The sequence below is a fragment of the Colletotrichum spaethianum genome (assembly GCF_022836535.1).
Source record: "Colletotrichum spaethianum MAFF 239500 DNA, contig24, whole genome shotgun sequence".
In the NCBI taxonomy this organism is placed as follows: Eukaryota; Fungi; Ascomycota; class Sordariomycetes; order Glomerellales; family Glomerellaceae; genus Colletotrichum; species Colletotrichum spaethianum.
The window spans coordinates 602734-617552 of NW_026054794.1; the positions used below are offsets into that span (position 1 = coordinate 602734).

At 50.0% G+C, this 14819-nt stretch overlaps 5 protein-coding genes across 5 annotated transcripts; 1 reads left to right on the forward strand and 4 right to left on the reverse strand.

Annotated features, from left to right (window-relative positions):
• Positions 1-1711: 1711 nt before the first annotated feature.
• On the reverse strand, positions 1712-2428 carry ColSpa_08819 (uncharacterized protein; the record flags this gene model as incomplete). Its single annotated transcript, XM_049275031.1, has 1 exon — positions 1712-2428. The coding sequence occupies one exon, from the start codon at positions 2426-2428 to the stop codon at positions 1712-1714; it is 717 nt and encodes a 238-aa protein (XP_049130988.1).
• A 947-nt stretch (positions 2429-3375) lies between these two features.
• Positions 3376-4349, reverse strand: ColSpa_08820 (IST1; the record flags this gene model as incomplete). The annotated part of the gene is made up of 2 exons (XM_049275032.1): positions 3376-4248; positions 4326-4349. The coding sequence occupies 2 exons, from the start codon at positions 4347-4349 to the stop codon at positions 3376-3378; spliced, it is 897 nt and encodes a 298-aa protein (XP_049130989.1).
• A 723-nt stretch (positions 4350-5072) lies between these two features.
• Positions 5073-6088, reverse strand: ColSpa_08821 (SAGA complex subunit spt3; the record flags this gene model as incomplete). Its single annotated transcript, XM_049275033.1, has 3 exons — positions 5073-5078; positions 5133-5948; positions 5999-6088. The coding sequence occupies 3 exons, from the start codon at positions 6086-6088 to the stop codon at positions 5073-5075; spliced, it is 912 nt and encodes a 303-aa protein (XP_049130990.1).
• Positions 6089-8138: 2050 nt separating this feature from the next.
• ColSpa_08822 (citrate synthase) lies at positions 8139-9623 on the reverse strand (the record flags this gene model as incomplete). Its single annotated transcript, XM_049275034.1, has 1 exon — positions 8139-9623. One exon carries the CDS (start codon positions 9621-9623, stop codon positions 8139-8141), a length of 1485 nt encoding a protein of 494 aa, XP_049130991.1.
• Positions 9624-11282: 1659 nt separating this feature from the next.
• On the forward strand, positions 11283-11540 carry ColSpa_08823 (uncharacterized protein; the record flags this gene model as incomplete). Its single annotated transcript, XM_049275035.1, has 1 exon — positions 11283-11540. The coding sequence occupies one exon, from the start codon at positions 11283-11285 to the stop codon at positions 11538-11540; it is 258 nt and encodes an 85-aa protein (XP_049130992.1).
• Positions 11541-14819: the final 3279 nt, after the last annotated feature.

Sequence of the window (14819 nt, forward strand, 5' to 3'; positions counted from 1 at the left end):
CCTAAGAAAGGACAGTCTGGTGGTGGCGCGTTCTTCTTCAGTCCCGTACATTTCGACAGCATTACTGCGTTGAGCCACATTGACGTATACGAGATTGGTCTCCTTACCCCGGAACAGGCTCAAAACGCTAGAATCATACGGAGGGTTTCTTTGAAGTGGCTTCAGAGTCTGAAACGGTACAATGACCGGATCAGAGCGAGGCGGATCTTCATCGACCTCGCAGTGCAAGCTTTGAGTTGATTCAGCAACCTCGTCAGAAGCTTCGGCTATGAAGATGTCCTCGCCGTCACTTGGAGCTGAGTCTTCTGAAGGGTGTTGCTGACCTACGCAGGAAGTCGACCACACGGGCGAATAAGAGCGACTCCCACAGCTACCGCCAAACTGCGAGTTAGCTGAGGTGCCAAGTCCTGGGTACTCGACCAAGTCTCTGCCGAAGGCCTCCAAGAAGGCATTCGCCTCCGTTCCGGCTTGCTCCCATTCGGGATGAGTCATTTCGCTCCATCTCTTGGAAGTATTCTCGTTCGATGCGGCTTCCTTCTTGTTACCGCTTAGAACAGGCTCTTGATCGACAACGATAGCCTGCTTGGCGGTCGAAGAGCCGGCCAAATCTTGCTGATTCTTCTTTGTCGGCGCCTCGACATCGTCCCAAGGCAGACCACCCGCCAAAGGATCTTGTCGGCGCGGCTTCTTCGTCGGCGGATGGATATCATCCCAAGGCGACAGTCTGCCATCTGAACACTTTCTCTTGGGTAGGGAGCAAAAAGTTGTCTCGCTTCTGTCTGCTGTCTTCTTCTTGATAACCTCTCTAGCGTTGGTCAGATCGCGACGCTTCGATCCATCAGGATGATGCGAACTACTGACACGACGTGAACCATGGGAGCGAGCTGATGGCTCGCGACGGCGTGACTCATCCCGGCGATCTGGAGTTTCGCGACGACGCAGATTATTTCGGCGTTCTGAAGGCTCGTAATGACTTGAGCCCTCAGCATGATACGAGGAGATATGTCCGTTCTGGAGTTGTGGATTCTCCTGGCGAGCCGGTCCATTATGGTAAGCTGTAACATCGGGACAACGGATCTTACTGGGAGAATACAAATCGTGAGGGCGGTAGGAGTCATCGTCACGAGACGAACTGACAGGACGATATGAATCAGGATGACGGCGAAGTCCGACCGGCTTCGTGTTGCTACCAGACTTCGAAGGGTCGCCCAACTGCGCAAGAGAGTCTCGTGACTGAGATCGACTGTCCTCAGTGTAAGAACCTATATATCTGGCCCGATCCTCGTTCATGGAATCATCGACGGTGTTTGAAGCTTGACCAAGGGAAGCCAACCTTGCTTGCCCAGTCGAGCTGATATTGGCGGCTCCTTGCATACCCTCCGCTGTGGGAGATATCGGGTGTTCGAATGTATCGTCATTAGAGGGATCATTGAATGTCTGGCCCGGGCCAGCTTGATTCTCTTTAGAAGGTACAAACAGTTTTTCTCCGGAGACCTTTCTCGCATTGGTGCTCGGAACCGACATGCTGCGGCTTCTACCTGGCGTTGATTCACCATTCCCTGCGATGTACTGAGGGCAGTTTTGAATCAAGTGAGTGCCGGGCGCACCACAGATGCGGCAGATATAGCCTTTCGGAGGCTGTTTGTCAAACAAGGGATCGCCGTTGGTATGGCAGTGTTTAATGAAGTGGCCTGGTTTACCACCAATCTCGTTAGCAAGCTGACGATTCTCTCGAGCAGCTCTTTGTTAAATCACCTGGTATTCCACAGCGCTTGCAGATGTAGCTGGCAGGAGGCAGCTGAATCTCTGGCGAAGTCGGCACAGATGTTTTCTTGGTGATCTTGACGGAGGATGAATCGGTAGGCTTGACCGCATTCAAACGATGAAACATCTTCTTCCGGTTACTGGGGCTCAGAGCGTCTAAGTCAGGCTGGGGTTTTTCTGGTGACCTGGTGGCTGGAGTTCCCATAGTTGACTGGTCCCGGGAGAGGGCTGATCTGGTCGAGTTCGCTGCCGTCTTCAAAGAGCGAGAAGTGCTGTTGGGTGAAGGATCTGACTTCGAGAGCAAACGAGGCGGTGCTTCGTAGCTGATCTCAACGTCTCGTCTGGCAAGGTTGAAGGCCCGCCTATTCTCGGGACGGTCCTTGAGAAAGAAGCCTTTGTGCCTTGAGAAGGCACTGATGACAAGCCCCTTGTTGTAGTTCCTAGAGCTCAAGTAGTCGCAGCCCCTCCGAATAGTTTCAGACGAATGCAGGTGGGAACGGTAGTCCAGGTTAGGGATTTGGAAGACAAGCCATTTGGTGTAAATATCTAGAAGCTTCTCATCGTCGATGTACTGAGGGAAGCGCCGCTCTAGCTCACGTTCAACTTCCCCATGTCTCAGACGATAGAATTCCGCCGGACGCATTCCCAAGAAATCTGCATCCATGTCCAGTACGTTGGCGGCGGACAAGACTCTAGAAGGTAATGCTAAGGGGCTGTTGGTCGCTCAGTGGTGAGGTGGGTATAAAATTCTTACCAGAACACCACAAGCCTCCTGGATGAAGAAATCGATAGAGTATAAGTGTCAAGAATGACCGTGTTCTGGGAGTAATTGCTGTTACAGTGGTTAGATACGATGTGGTCGCTTGAGGAAGCGAAGAAGGTACCTAGAACAATGCCTCATCAACAAACCACACCTTCCGTCAGTTTGTGACCAGGTAACAAAGCTCGGGTATGTTCAGGAAGATGAGTCGCAATCACAGGTCTTAGAGAAGAGGTGCTGTGAGAGAAAACGTAGATTGTGATCGCGTGACAAAGATTGGATAAGGCCGCAAAAACGTGTTGCGATCGCAAATCACGAATGGTTGGTGTTTTGAAGGAGAGGCAAACGGCAAGAGGAATCGCAAGATCGGAAGCTCGTAAGAGTGAAGCGTGAAGCGGGTGCGAGTGGGTAAGTGAGGAAGCCGGAAGGAAGGAGCTCAAGATTACGGGTGTTCCTTCCTCCTTGATCGACCCAGACATGTCCGATTGAAACCTCTTTTCTGCACTTGCTCCTCCATTTCTTTTCTTCTGCCTAAGACAGCATGGTTTCTCTAGTAGATGGTGTTCAGCAGCATGTCCCCTCCCCGTGTTACTTACTATCATCGTAACAGGAGCCTTACCTTCGACAAAAGACAGAATAAATGCTACACATGTTTCATCCTCAGCCACATATGATAATTACGATCACCCCAAGCGTAGCAAACAAACGGTCCTGATGCAGAACGCCTGCAATACGAATGAATTCCGCGCCATGCCTAGACCATACTGAATAAGAATACGCGCGCCTTACAGTCCCGCCATAGCCTCTCCCAAAATCAAACTGCCCAATCTCCGGCTTCTATGGTATCAACTTCACCTCTTAAGAGCTGCAAATCTCCTCTCCAACTCGGTGATATCAGGTACGCTGCCCCCCGGACCCTTGGAGTTGGGCTTCTTCTGCGCCGCCACATCCATTTTCTTGTTCGGTTTCAGCTCCAGCGAGTTGAGCGTCACTTTGGGATGAACGTTATCCGTCGTCATCCTCGGTGGCGTTACGGTCAGCGGACTGCTGGGCCCCCCAATCGTCCTCGGCGGCGTCGCTTTACTCAGCTCCTCCTGCTCCTGGGCAACTTTCGAGCTGTTACCCAGCGGGCCCTCGGGTATCCTCACGCCGATTCCACCGCTCGGACTGTCTTCATCGTCATCGTCCAGCAGGTCGGGCTGCTCATCGGTGCGGGGTCGCTTCGGCCAGTCGACATTGTACGCCTTCGCAATCTCCTCTAGATACCCTTGTACGAGCTCCTCTCTCGGCGGCGTGACGCTCAGCTTCTTGACAACTTTCTCCGAAACCTTGCCGTCTGAGTTCTCCATTGCTGACAGGACAAACTCCTTGCCGTACTTCTCGCCCAGCAGCGTCCGTACCACCTGCAGCTCTTTGATCTCAGTCTTGGGCGCCGCGTAGATGATGCTCTTGACCGCCTCCTCTAGGCCAGGATCACACGTTGACCCCTCGAGAAGCCCCGCTCGCGCGATCAGCAGCTCGCAATACAGCTCCAGTATCTCGTGCAGCTCGGTCGTGATGTCGGATCGGATAATGTTCTCGACGCGGATGCGCGCAGAGTCGATCTTGCCCACCTCGAGGAGCTGCGCCATCGCACGTCGTTGCGTCTTGGACATGGACTCGTCACGCTGCTGAACCATACGCAGTCGTGCGATGGCCAGCTTGAGCTGGACCTTGAGCTTCGTCTGTGGGCGGGAGGAGCATGGTTAGCGACCATGTCGTCATCACGATAGCGGGGCAACGGGGAGGACGCGCGACTCACTGCGATTGACGGTGGAGGGGCCATTTTGTTGCGCTTTCGATTTAATCTGAGGAGAGATGACAAAAGGTATGGATCGAATGAAAGGCACCGCCCTCAAGTAAGGTAATGGGACGCAAGGCAGCCGGATTGAAGCAGGGCAGTGGACAAGTCCGGAAGGGGTCTGTCTGCCTTATCTAATCGCTAAAGGTTGGTGGGATGGCTGGAGCTTGTGCCTCATTGCGGGGTATTTCGGTGCCCAAGACACAGTAATGGGATGAACCAGGCTGTGATCTAATACAGTGGAGGTGGTACGTATATATCTACCAAGGGAACGCGGGCCCTCAGACAATTAACTGCATAGCTTTTGTGAGTAAAACGAGTTACTGCAGCGTTGATGATGCAAGCAAGCTTGTGTAGTGACCCGAGAGGCAAAATATAGTATAGCGCTCCCTGAGATGGCTGGCCGGCGCTCGGAGCCGCACTTGTTGCATGTGGGCACTGGTAATCACATCTGCATCGAGGTTCGGTTTGAACCGCCACAATCAGTTGCATAACACTTTGGTTTATTTGAAGTATCACGACAGCCTAGCCTAGTCACTTTGTCCGAGTACGCTGCCTAAAGAGCATAAATAGAGGAATCCATAAACGCCAAGCCATGGCCCATCCGTGGGTATCTTTACATCGTTGAAGTATAGAAGCGAATCCGAGGCGTCGCAGTTGGCACCCAGGCAAAGCTGCTTCCCTGGACATCCGCTCTGGGAAAAGAAATCAAAACTAGAAGACGTGTTAGTAAAGAAAAGGCATGTTGCAGACATGGTAGATACTCACGATATTGAGAGCAGTATGTTGCGGCAGTCTCGTACCGTTGAGCATAGCTCGGGTCTTCTTGGGGCGCTGCTGAAGACGTCTGAAGGCCTCCTGAACATGGCGAGGCTCAATGGGGCTTCTGCCTTCACTGGGCGGGTCGAACAGACCAGTTGCCACCTTGCGCTTCTTCGAGCCGGCATTCTCGCCGCCGCTCTGTGCTTTGAACAAATCCTCCTGCTCCTTGACCTTCAGTGCGTGCTCGGTGAGCGTCTGGACCATCTCGAAGGTCAAGAAACCCAGGATATCAACGATATCATCGGAAGGCTTGCTGTCCGTAACGATACCGAAGCCAGCCCACTCACGGAATCGCTTACCCTTGCGGTAAGTGAACGAGGCCTGGCGGTATTCGGACCAAGTCACGTACTCCTCCTTTGTCATGGCTTTGGTGCGCTCATCGGCCTTACGGAGACGCTGCAGGGTGATGAAATTCATCTCTTCCTCTTCTTCGTCCTCCTCATCGTCGCGCTCTGGAACTTCCTGACTGTAGAACGAAGACGGTTCCCAAGGGAGGCCGACCTTGGCTTTCTTATTCTTTTTAGTAGCATCATCGACTGGACCGCCAGGAACAACACCGCCAACGGGATCTTCGCCAGCGCCAAGATCAGCCTCACCACCCTTGTCGTCTGAATCCTTGACGTTCTTTCTGACATCCTTCCACGAGAGGAAAGTACGCAGGCGGGAGACCTTGGCTTGGTCGTGACGAATCTGGAAAATCAGATCGTTAATGGTAATAGCTCGAGCGCCGCGACGCGCTGCAAGCTCAGTGCAGTTTCGAAGCTGACGAGTTGTGAGTCTAGCGAAGTCGTTTTTGGTGAGCAACAACCTACCAGTTCAATGACCTGCTGACGAACAATATCTTCGATCATGCTTGTCGTTTCAATCGATGGCTCGGCGGTCTCGCCAGAAACATACATCATCTTGCACAAGACGTTAGTGAGCCGATCAGTCCAGCCGTATGGCGGCTTCTCTCCGTTCTCAAATTTGAGTATGATGAGACAAGATTCGCTTCTGGGCTGCAGGGGTCTGGAGCGCTTGCTCTTTGCCCGCGGGTGCTATTTGCCATATGGAACATTGAGGATGGATGTGTAACAAGAAACAACGGCGATGCCTCGAGCTTCATCGAAAGTAGATTGAAAATTTTCAATATTCTCGCGCTGATAGTGAGCCGCCACGGCGGCCTTTGCTCTGGGGGTCGTGGGTAAATCGGCTTCTCCGCAACAGCATCAGGTTCCGTGTCAGAAGCCCCCAAACTGCCAACAGCTCGGTGCAATGTTCGAAGATGCCGAGACTGATTTGGAGGCTTCCAATGAGGTTTCTCATGCGGTATTTGCCGCCGTCTTGGTCTTAGTGAGGTAATCAGCTAAGGAAGGCCTGGAGCTCATGGTCCTGCATGGCTGTGGCTTCACGCCCTCAGGAGTAAATGTCGGCTGAAGGAATATGAACCTGTCGTTGGAACGTTGGAATGTGTTTCTGATTGAATGCTGTCTGACAGACGGCTCTTGTCGGACAAGAAGCACCTCCAGCAGCTGAGGCAGGTGCAGCTTTTGCAATCTCCCTCATCGAGTCTCGAGTCATTTGGTGATTGTCGTCCACTGATCGCCAGCACAAAAAGGCACGCACGTCAAAGGACTTGTCCATCCCGCGGGCTATTTTGTTTTTCGCTGGCTGGCCTTCCAAACCAACGAACGATTGTGCGACAAGTTTGGATATTTTTTCAAAGCAAAGGAGTAATGACACCGAAAATGCTGAAATGAACTGTTGACGAAGCGTTCTTACTCACCTGACTGATCTCCTGGCGGTACTTGTACGCCTTGTCATCTTTGGAGGCCATTTTTGCTGATGTCCTGCGGTATACCTGGAGAAGATTGAAGGCGGTGCGATTAGTCGACTTCTGGTAATGAAGGCTTCTTTCATTAAAAGATAACCAATGGCTGGTGGTGAGATATGCGCGTGAACGTCGAAGGAGGCCAGCAGGTTGGTCCGGAAAAGCGACAATCCGGTTGCTGAGACGTTGGTGATAAAGCAAGGCCAAGCTCCAGTCCTTATTCGATAGCTGTTCTCTTTTCCCAATCCAAGTAACCCAGAAAGCTGAATGACAACTTTGCAAGAAGCAGGCCAATCATACAACAAAGTTGTGAGGTGGTTGATTAAGGTGGATGAGAATGGAGACAGGAAGGATACAGTGCGGTAGCGTCGGTTGCGGTCCAGCTGTCCAGCAACGATACGCACGGACCACTCCGAGGATCCAAAGCAACATCACATAGGCATCGAGGCTCCCGGATAATATAATGTCCGAGATCCCGACAAGCTCAAATCCCGGGGAAAGTACACTGACCCTTGCTCTGCTCTCAGAACTAAGGAACTTGTTAATGCTTCCAAGCTAGAGAAGAGCACCATGTCGAACCTAAGCAATTTGGTAAATCAAGGACGCAGAATTTTTCGTGGAGAGTATCACGAAGACTTTGGAACGGAATGTCAGCTCATCCAGGCAGCTTGGCCCAGTTCTCTTGCAATCGACATATTCAGTGATGGCTTGCAGGCGGCGCCGCACAACAATCTCTTCTGGCCATACGAGGAGCAGGGACATCTCCTAATTATCCATTGACAAAAACAATTAGTTACGGCGTCGTATTTGTTCCGTACCACTTACCATTTAAGTTGGCATACCTGCTTTGCTGGAATCATATTGGAATGCGAGCAAAACAAACCCCAATATTATTATTGGTCCCTGAATCTTCACTGCTATTTGGTACTAGGAATACGTTTCGGTTGTTGATATTAAGGAATCTGCTTCTTGGATTCATGAACCACACCGAGCCAAGTACTAAAGAATTTCAAGAAAGAGTGCTTGCAGCGGCACTTCCGATTTCGCGGTTTCACATTCTGTCCAAGTTTGGCAAATACCCCGCCAAAAGCTTCCCAGTAGCTAACAAACCACATCAATAACTGAGCGTATGCCATCTAAAGTCAGGGATATTTACGACATTGCTCTTCGACTAGGGTGCCGGTAAATATCTGCTGCGGCCGCCATAACAAAGGGGCTTTCTCGAGCATTGCCTCTCGCCAGTGAGCCAACACACCGGGTATGCGTGACAAGCTAGCCATGGCTACAATTATATCCGATTCGAAGCCGAAAGCGGTGTACAAAAAGCAACCGTAGAGGTCTGCGTTAGCCTTGAGGCTACGGCTGGTGAAGTATTCATCCATGTTGGCGACGCGGTCAATCTCCATCGCGACTGCAAGTAGTGAGTTTGATTCGAACTTGTTCTTGTGCTGGTCAATCATGGCGCGTATGATCTTGGCGCGAGGGTCGATGGCCTTGTATATACGATGACCGTACCCGAAAAGGCGTTGTTTTTTGGCTTTCACGTCGGCAATCAGTGCCGGAACGTTTTCAGGGGCTTTGAGGTTCTCGAAGGCCTTGTATGCGAGGTCGATGGCACCGCCGTGAAGCGGGCCGTATCCGGAGACGATTCCGGAGATGCAGCACGACAATGGGTCAGCTAGAGTAGAGGCTGCGTGCAAGAATGCAGCGGTTGAGTTGGTCATTTCATGGTCGGCATAGAGGATCCAAAGCCTATTAAAACATTGTATCATTTCCGAGTTGGGCTTGTCACTCGCCCCTTCTCCAAAGCCCATCATCTTCATAACATTTTCAATGAAGGTAGCTTCAGGGTCGACAGGAGTGAAAGCTTTACCACGTTTGTGGCAATATGCGAGAGCAACAACAGTGGCGAGAGCGGATAAGGAGCTGATGAGGGCGGCGTCAACCTTTTCGGGCTGACCCAAGTACTCCGGACAGCCAGACTGGAGTGTACGAGTGGCTCCCTCATCTCGACTAGCATAAGCAGCCACACCGGCAATGACCATCGTGCTAGTCAAAGAGTCCCTAGGAAACGATCTGATGACTTGGATGACGTGCTCAGGTGGAACGCAACCTGCAGCAATTTTCCGTTGCAAAGACTTTTTCTCTGGTGCGTTGGGTAGGTGACCCCAGATGAGAAGATGGATGACCTCTTCGTAGTCGTGCTTTTCAACAAGGTACTCTATGGGGTAACCGCGATATTGAATGTAACCTCGCTTGCCGTCGATAAAGGTGATGCTGGATTCAACGCACGCAGTGTTGAGGTAGCCGGGATCGAAAACTCGCAAGCCAGACTCAAAATCGCCGACAGATTCGCCGCCGAAACGAGCAGTAGTGATCTTTTGAAACTCGAGGGCGTTGACTGCATTGTGCCTGATAGGAATCTTGTACCGTCGTCTAGTACGGTTATCGAGAACTGTAAGGGTATTGGACATAGAGCCGACATCATGCTGGTCGAAAGCCCAGTGGAATAGTCGAGGAGACATCCGAAAAGCCTTGATGGCCTTAGCTATGTTGCGTTTGGCAAGGCTAAAGAGACTGCCCAAAAGACCGAAGAGATAGAATCCACATAGTATGAGACTTGTCATGGTCTTTGAGGGGTAGATATGACTTAAAATGCCCGGGCTATCCTGTATCTGTGTTTGCGTCGATTTCCAGTGTGAATCATTTGGGTAGGGTTTCTTGAAGTCGCCGTGTTTGCAATGATCGTGGTTCTCGAGGCAGCCTGCTGCGGGGTGTGGTTCTTCCAAGTCCCGGCACTTGTAGCAAAGTGTGGAGGCATAATTCCGGGAGATGCCAAAGTTGTAAGCAGCATGGTTATTCATGATGTGAAGAAACTCGGGATTCTTTTGCTTATTTGCCACTCGTATCCTTTGAGATCTATCAGACTAAGAACACGTCGTATTTAATAAGAAATGGCAGATTCGGAGCATATGGGATCCTCTTACATATCATGGCAGCCGCAAAAGACCCCAAAGCGCCTCCATTTACTGCTTTGTAAATGCAGCCCCCGTCCTGCACTTTCTAGCCTTCAAGGCTCTTGGCGCTGATACCCTTTCCCTCTTATCCTCCAATAGTATCTGTCTTACTTTCTTTGGATTGGTCTTGAAATCTGTTGTTGAGGCATGCGTATTCCAGCGACTACCGTGCCACAGTTACACGTATGTGAAGGAGCTCCAAGCCCCCAGCCCCCAGCCCCCGGCCCCTAGCCCCTTAACCCCCCTTGGCCCCCTTGGCCCTCTCGGCCCCCTCGGCCCCATTAGTCCCCTTGGCCCTTCTATTGCCCTGTTGATTCATGTACTGGGAATACCATCTGCATTGTATAGTTACTTATTTACCAAAGATAACACGACTGAATCGTCGTTCTTCGTACATTCTTTATGTTTAGTAGGCAGTACCTCCCGAAAGTGGAAGAAGCAAGAAGACCTACCGCTACGCCTCTTCCATACAGCAAAAGCTGTCCCCAACTTGCTCGCCCCGAGATTACAGCCAGATGGCAATGGACTTACATGATTGTTAAAATACTAATCAGTTATAGCGGGTTACCAACTGAAACGCTATGTATTGGTTGGGATTCATAAAGCAAGCGGAGCTCCTCCCAGGTCGAAACTCACGACTAAGCATGGTTTACCAAGAGCAGTTGCTATAATGTCAGGTTCATGAAACTTCTGGTCAGGCCAACACTGTATTTCTCAGTGGATCTGGAGGCAAACCGTCTAGTCTACGAGTTTTGGGCCAAGACAAGGGCGAGGATGTAAAATCTGGAGAAGAGCGCTATTCTGGTCCCTGATAAGCAGCCTTTCCTGTTTTCTATAAACGAAGCAGCCTTGAATAGGACTATTACTAGTTTATGGACTAGGATAATGTTGAGGTTGTGAACGCGAAGAAGATGAGTATCTATGAGTGGACATCGCGGGCATTACTACAGAGGATGGAAAAGAGAGAGAGCATGACATAATTGTCCTTGTAACTGGATATTACAGTGTGACAGACGCCTTGAAAAGCATGGATCTATGTAGCAAAGATGGCGTTGACATGAAGGGGAGGTGGAAAGACATTGTGTGGACATATCTCGGCCTTATGGCTCGAGGATGTCCCAACATGTTCATCGTACACAGTCCAAAGGAAAGTCTAGACACAGTTTCGTTTTTGTCTCATTCTTCGACCAGCAAGTCAAGCTTATAGCCGAGGTCCTGGCCAGACTCAGTAAGAAACAGGTAAGATCTATCGAGTCGCGGCAGTCAGCCATGGAAGACTGGAAGAAGAAGAAGGTCTTGGACATGAATGAGGCATCGCTGTTCAGTAAGAATGAGTCCTCGTGGTACATGGGTGTTAATATCCCGGGCAAGAAGACGGAGCAGCTCAACTATCTCGGCGATATTCCGGAATACATAAAGGCCTGCAAAGAGGGTACGAGTGACTGGGAAAATTTTGAGATAGTTAAGGGTAATGCAGCCAAGAAGAAGTTGGTGGAGGAAATGGAGGAAATAGATATGCAACGATAGTCACCTATTGTCAACTAAGAACCGGCTTAGAGCTACTACTATGAGAGGCTCAAGATCAGTCTTTTACATCTCCTCGAGACTCCTATAATATTTATCAACCGGCCGCTGGTTCTGCCGCGTAAAGAGATGTATTGACCTCATCATGTGGCACTTGCTGAGTTAACCCTCTCTGATGGGACTTCATGAAAGATCCAAGTTTGAAATAGCATTTAACTGAATACGAAATGACAAGTGGACACCTTGTAAGTTGACGTAGTGATAGTGAGGCATTGGTACAAAACCATAGACATCACGTCAGCAGATCTACGTTCGTAGTCACGCGTTATTTTGCACTCGCACCTTGCACTTGCCCCTTGGCCTGAAAGAAGAAACGGGAAGAACCTAGACGGCTTTTAAATATCCACAGGCTTAAAATAGCTTTGTGTTGCACGTATGTTGTAGTTACGCCAAGTTGGTATGGGAGTTTCACTCGACTGCTGGCAAAATATTGGTTTATGTTTTAAAGGCTGAAAGAGCATAATCTTGATAAATATTAACTCGACCTAGGAATTCACAGGATGTTTCCAGGCTTCATACGCCACCCAAGCTTGGAAGATACCGACTGCCAATCCCATAATGCCCAGAATGACCGCGATGATTACTCCCACCAACGTTGCCAACATCACATGCCTCGCTTTGCTCCGTTGTTCCAGCCACACCTCTAAAAGTGTCCTAGGAGTAGGATTTTCTATTTCGTCATATAGATCCAGAAGTCGTGAGCCCCAGTAATGGTAGCTGATGATTCTCTCGTTCGGAAATCGGTCTGTCAGCGAGCTTGGACTCATGCAGTCTGGGTCGAATAACTCTTTCGCCACTAAACTTTTCAGCATGACGCGTGAATCTTGGTCGAGTGGAAAAAGAATCCTTTGAAAAGAATCCAGCGTTTCCAAAATGAGTTGACGGGGCAGTGGTTGGCTTGTCTTATGTTAACGCAAGTTCCATTGATTCAAGCAATGTACTTACGCTATTTCTTGACCAGACTTGTTCGTTGATGATTTCAGACATTCCTTCAAGAATGAAGTGTGATGGTAAAGCTCAACTACGCCTGTTTCTTGATCTAGCCGAAGATGGTTGCGGAGGTCATCCGTCCCTTTGAAAGACAAATTGGCGGTCTTTTTGAGATTCGCAGCCCTCAACTGAGGTTTTATGCCCGATGCTTCGTCTAGACTCGGGTGCTCTAAGGTAGGAAATGTACCAGCAATGAATTCATGCAGTGATTGTGCCTCCTTCCAAACAGTGGGTTCGACTCCCCCGTCGAAAACATCCCCTACCTGTCCTTCGAACGAGCAGCTGACCATCAACATGATCCTAATTGCGAGATTGAAAGCTCTTTGTCTGTCTTTGAATAGCGTCACGCCGTCTCCATCACGACTTGAGAAGTAGTCATTGACCAAGGCACCTCTTCGGATGTGGGGTCTTGCTTTGATGAGGCAAATAATAGCGAATAGGTCTTCATGGGATTTTAACGCCGGCGTCTGGTGCGGCGGAAAGGCTTCTGATACGTACGAAACTACCGTGTCTTTATAGTTCTGGAAGAAGGGCTCAAGCCTCTTCAATCGCGGCCATGGACATCCGTCTTTGGTACAAGACTGCACTGAAGTGCAGTCCTGGCATGGTTTCCAATGCCAAAGACTTCCACATAGTTTTCGTAGATGAACGTCGTCAACAAGGTCCAGCGGAACCATGGAAAGATCAACATTATCATCAGTCATGCTCGTCAGGCACATTTGGTAGATGGTTGAAAGAGGGGAAATGCGTCTTTTGGAAGCCTTATGCTAGCGTGCGGCAACCTACACGTCATGCCCACTACTCAACATGCTTTGGTAGGCAGACCAGGCTGAGAATTCAAGACTCATGATTGGAGAATAGCCCCCCCGGGAATCTCACCTGACCAGACCCCTCAAAAATGATTCTGTTGCGCTGTTGTGACTTATTACGGTTCTACGAAGGCCTCGAGAAATCATCACAATGAGCCATAAAGCCGCCTTCTAATCAACTCTCAAACATCGATCTCCTAGCATCACCTTGCTCTAAGTTCCACTACACTTCCATGGCATCAATACCACTAAGGCCACTCCCAAGGACAGATGGACGACACTGTTCCTCTGGTGCGCTTTCAAAGGAGCACATTGAGAAGACTACCGACTCCTCCTTACCGCCAGAAACAACGTTGACGGAAGTGTCCCACATATTAGAAAACTGTGGCTATCTTTCTGCACCTAAAGATTCGAGTGTTTACGCTTTAGGTGGCAAAGGGAAAGAACCAGAATACTTGCCATCTCAAGCAGCTCCTATCACATTGGACGGTCAGAGCCTCTGGCGTTTCAACAAAGACCCCGACCAGTTGATAGTGGAGCGTTTCGAGGACACCGTCAGCCAGATAGAGCCTCTTCTACGCCTTAATTTGAGAAAGCACTGCCCTCGTACCGGGTTTGTATCAATCCGTTTGATGGTTCTTGGTAAAACAGAAGAGACTGCTGAAGGTTGTTTAGTAGTGTTCTGTGCTGCCACTGTGGTTGACGCTATTCGGCAATTTTTCAAGGGAGGGCTAATTAAGGAGCTTTGCGAGACGTCTGGTCCAGAACTGCCCCAATTGAAAGTTCTAATCGAAGGGAGAGCACCCCGAAAGAGATCGATTAGTGTCTATGAGCTGGCAAAACCAGAGGAGGACGACAGCCAAGACGAAGTCCGGACCCTGTGCGGGAAACCTCTAAGGTTCGAGACTGCCAGCGACAAAACAGCATATGCTACATGCGGCGGTATCATCAAAATAGTATATCACGACGATACAACTGCTTTGTATGGTATAACAGTGAGCCACTGTCTCATCGATCTCCTACCCCCCGCGGGATCCAGCAGTAGAGGCTCTAATCTCGATCCAAACCGCAAGTCTACAATTTCTACTGGTTCCTTAGATGTTGTGAATCATACAGAGGATACAGTGGTTGAGAGTGTTGTTGAGAATGGCCAATGGAAAAGACTTGGGAACATCAGAGCGGTCTCGGACGAGAAATTCCTCGATCTGGGTCAAAGTTTCGACTGGGCTTTGATTGATTTGGACAGGAACAGAAGGAAATCACCTAATATGATCTTCTCAAAATGGAATAAAGGTACTCCTGGCCAGAGTATCATTGTGACAGAAACGGCTCAGTTCCCAAAAGGTTTGAGACGTCAAAGTGTCCTGATTCCCAGAAGGGGCAGAGAGCCAAGAGTTGGCCTGCTTTCCAATGTGCCAACTAG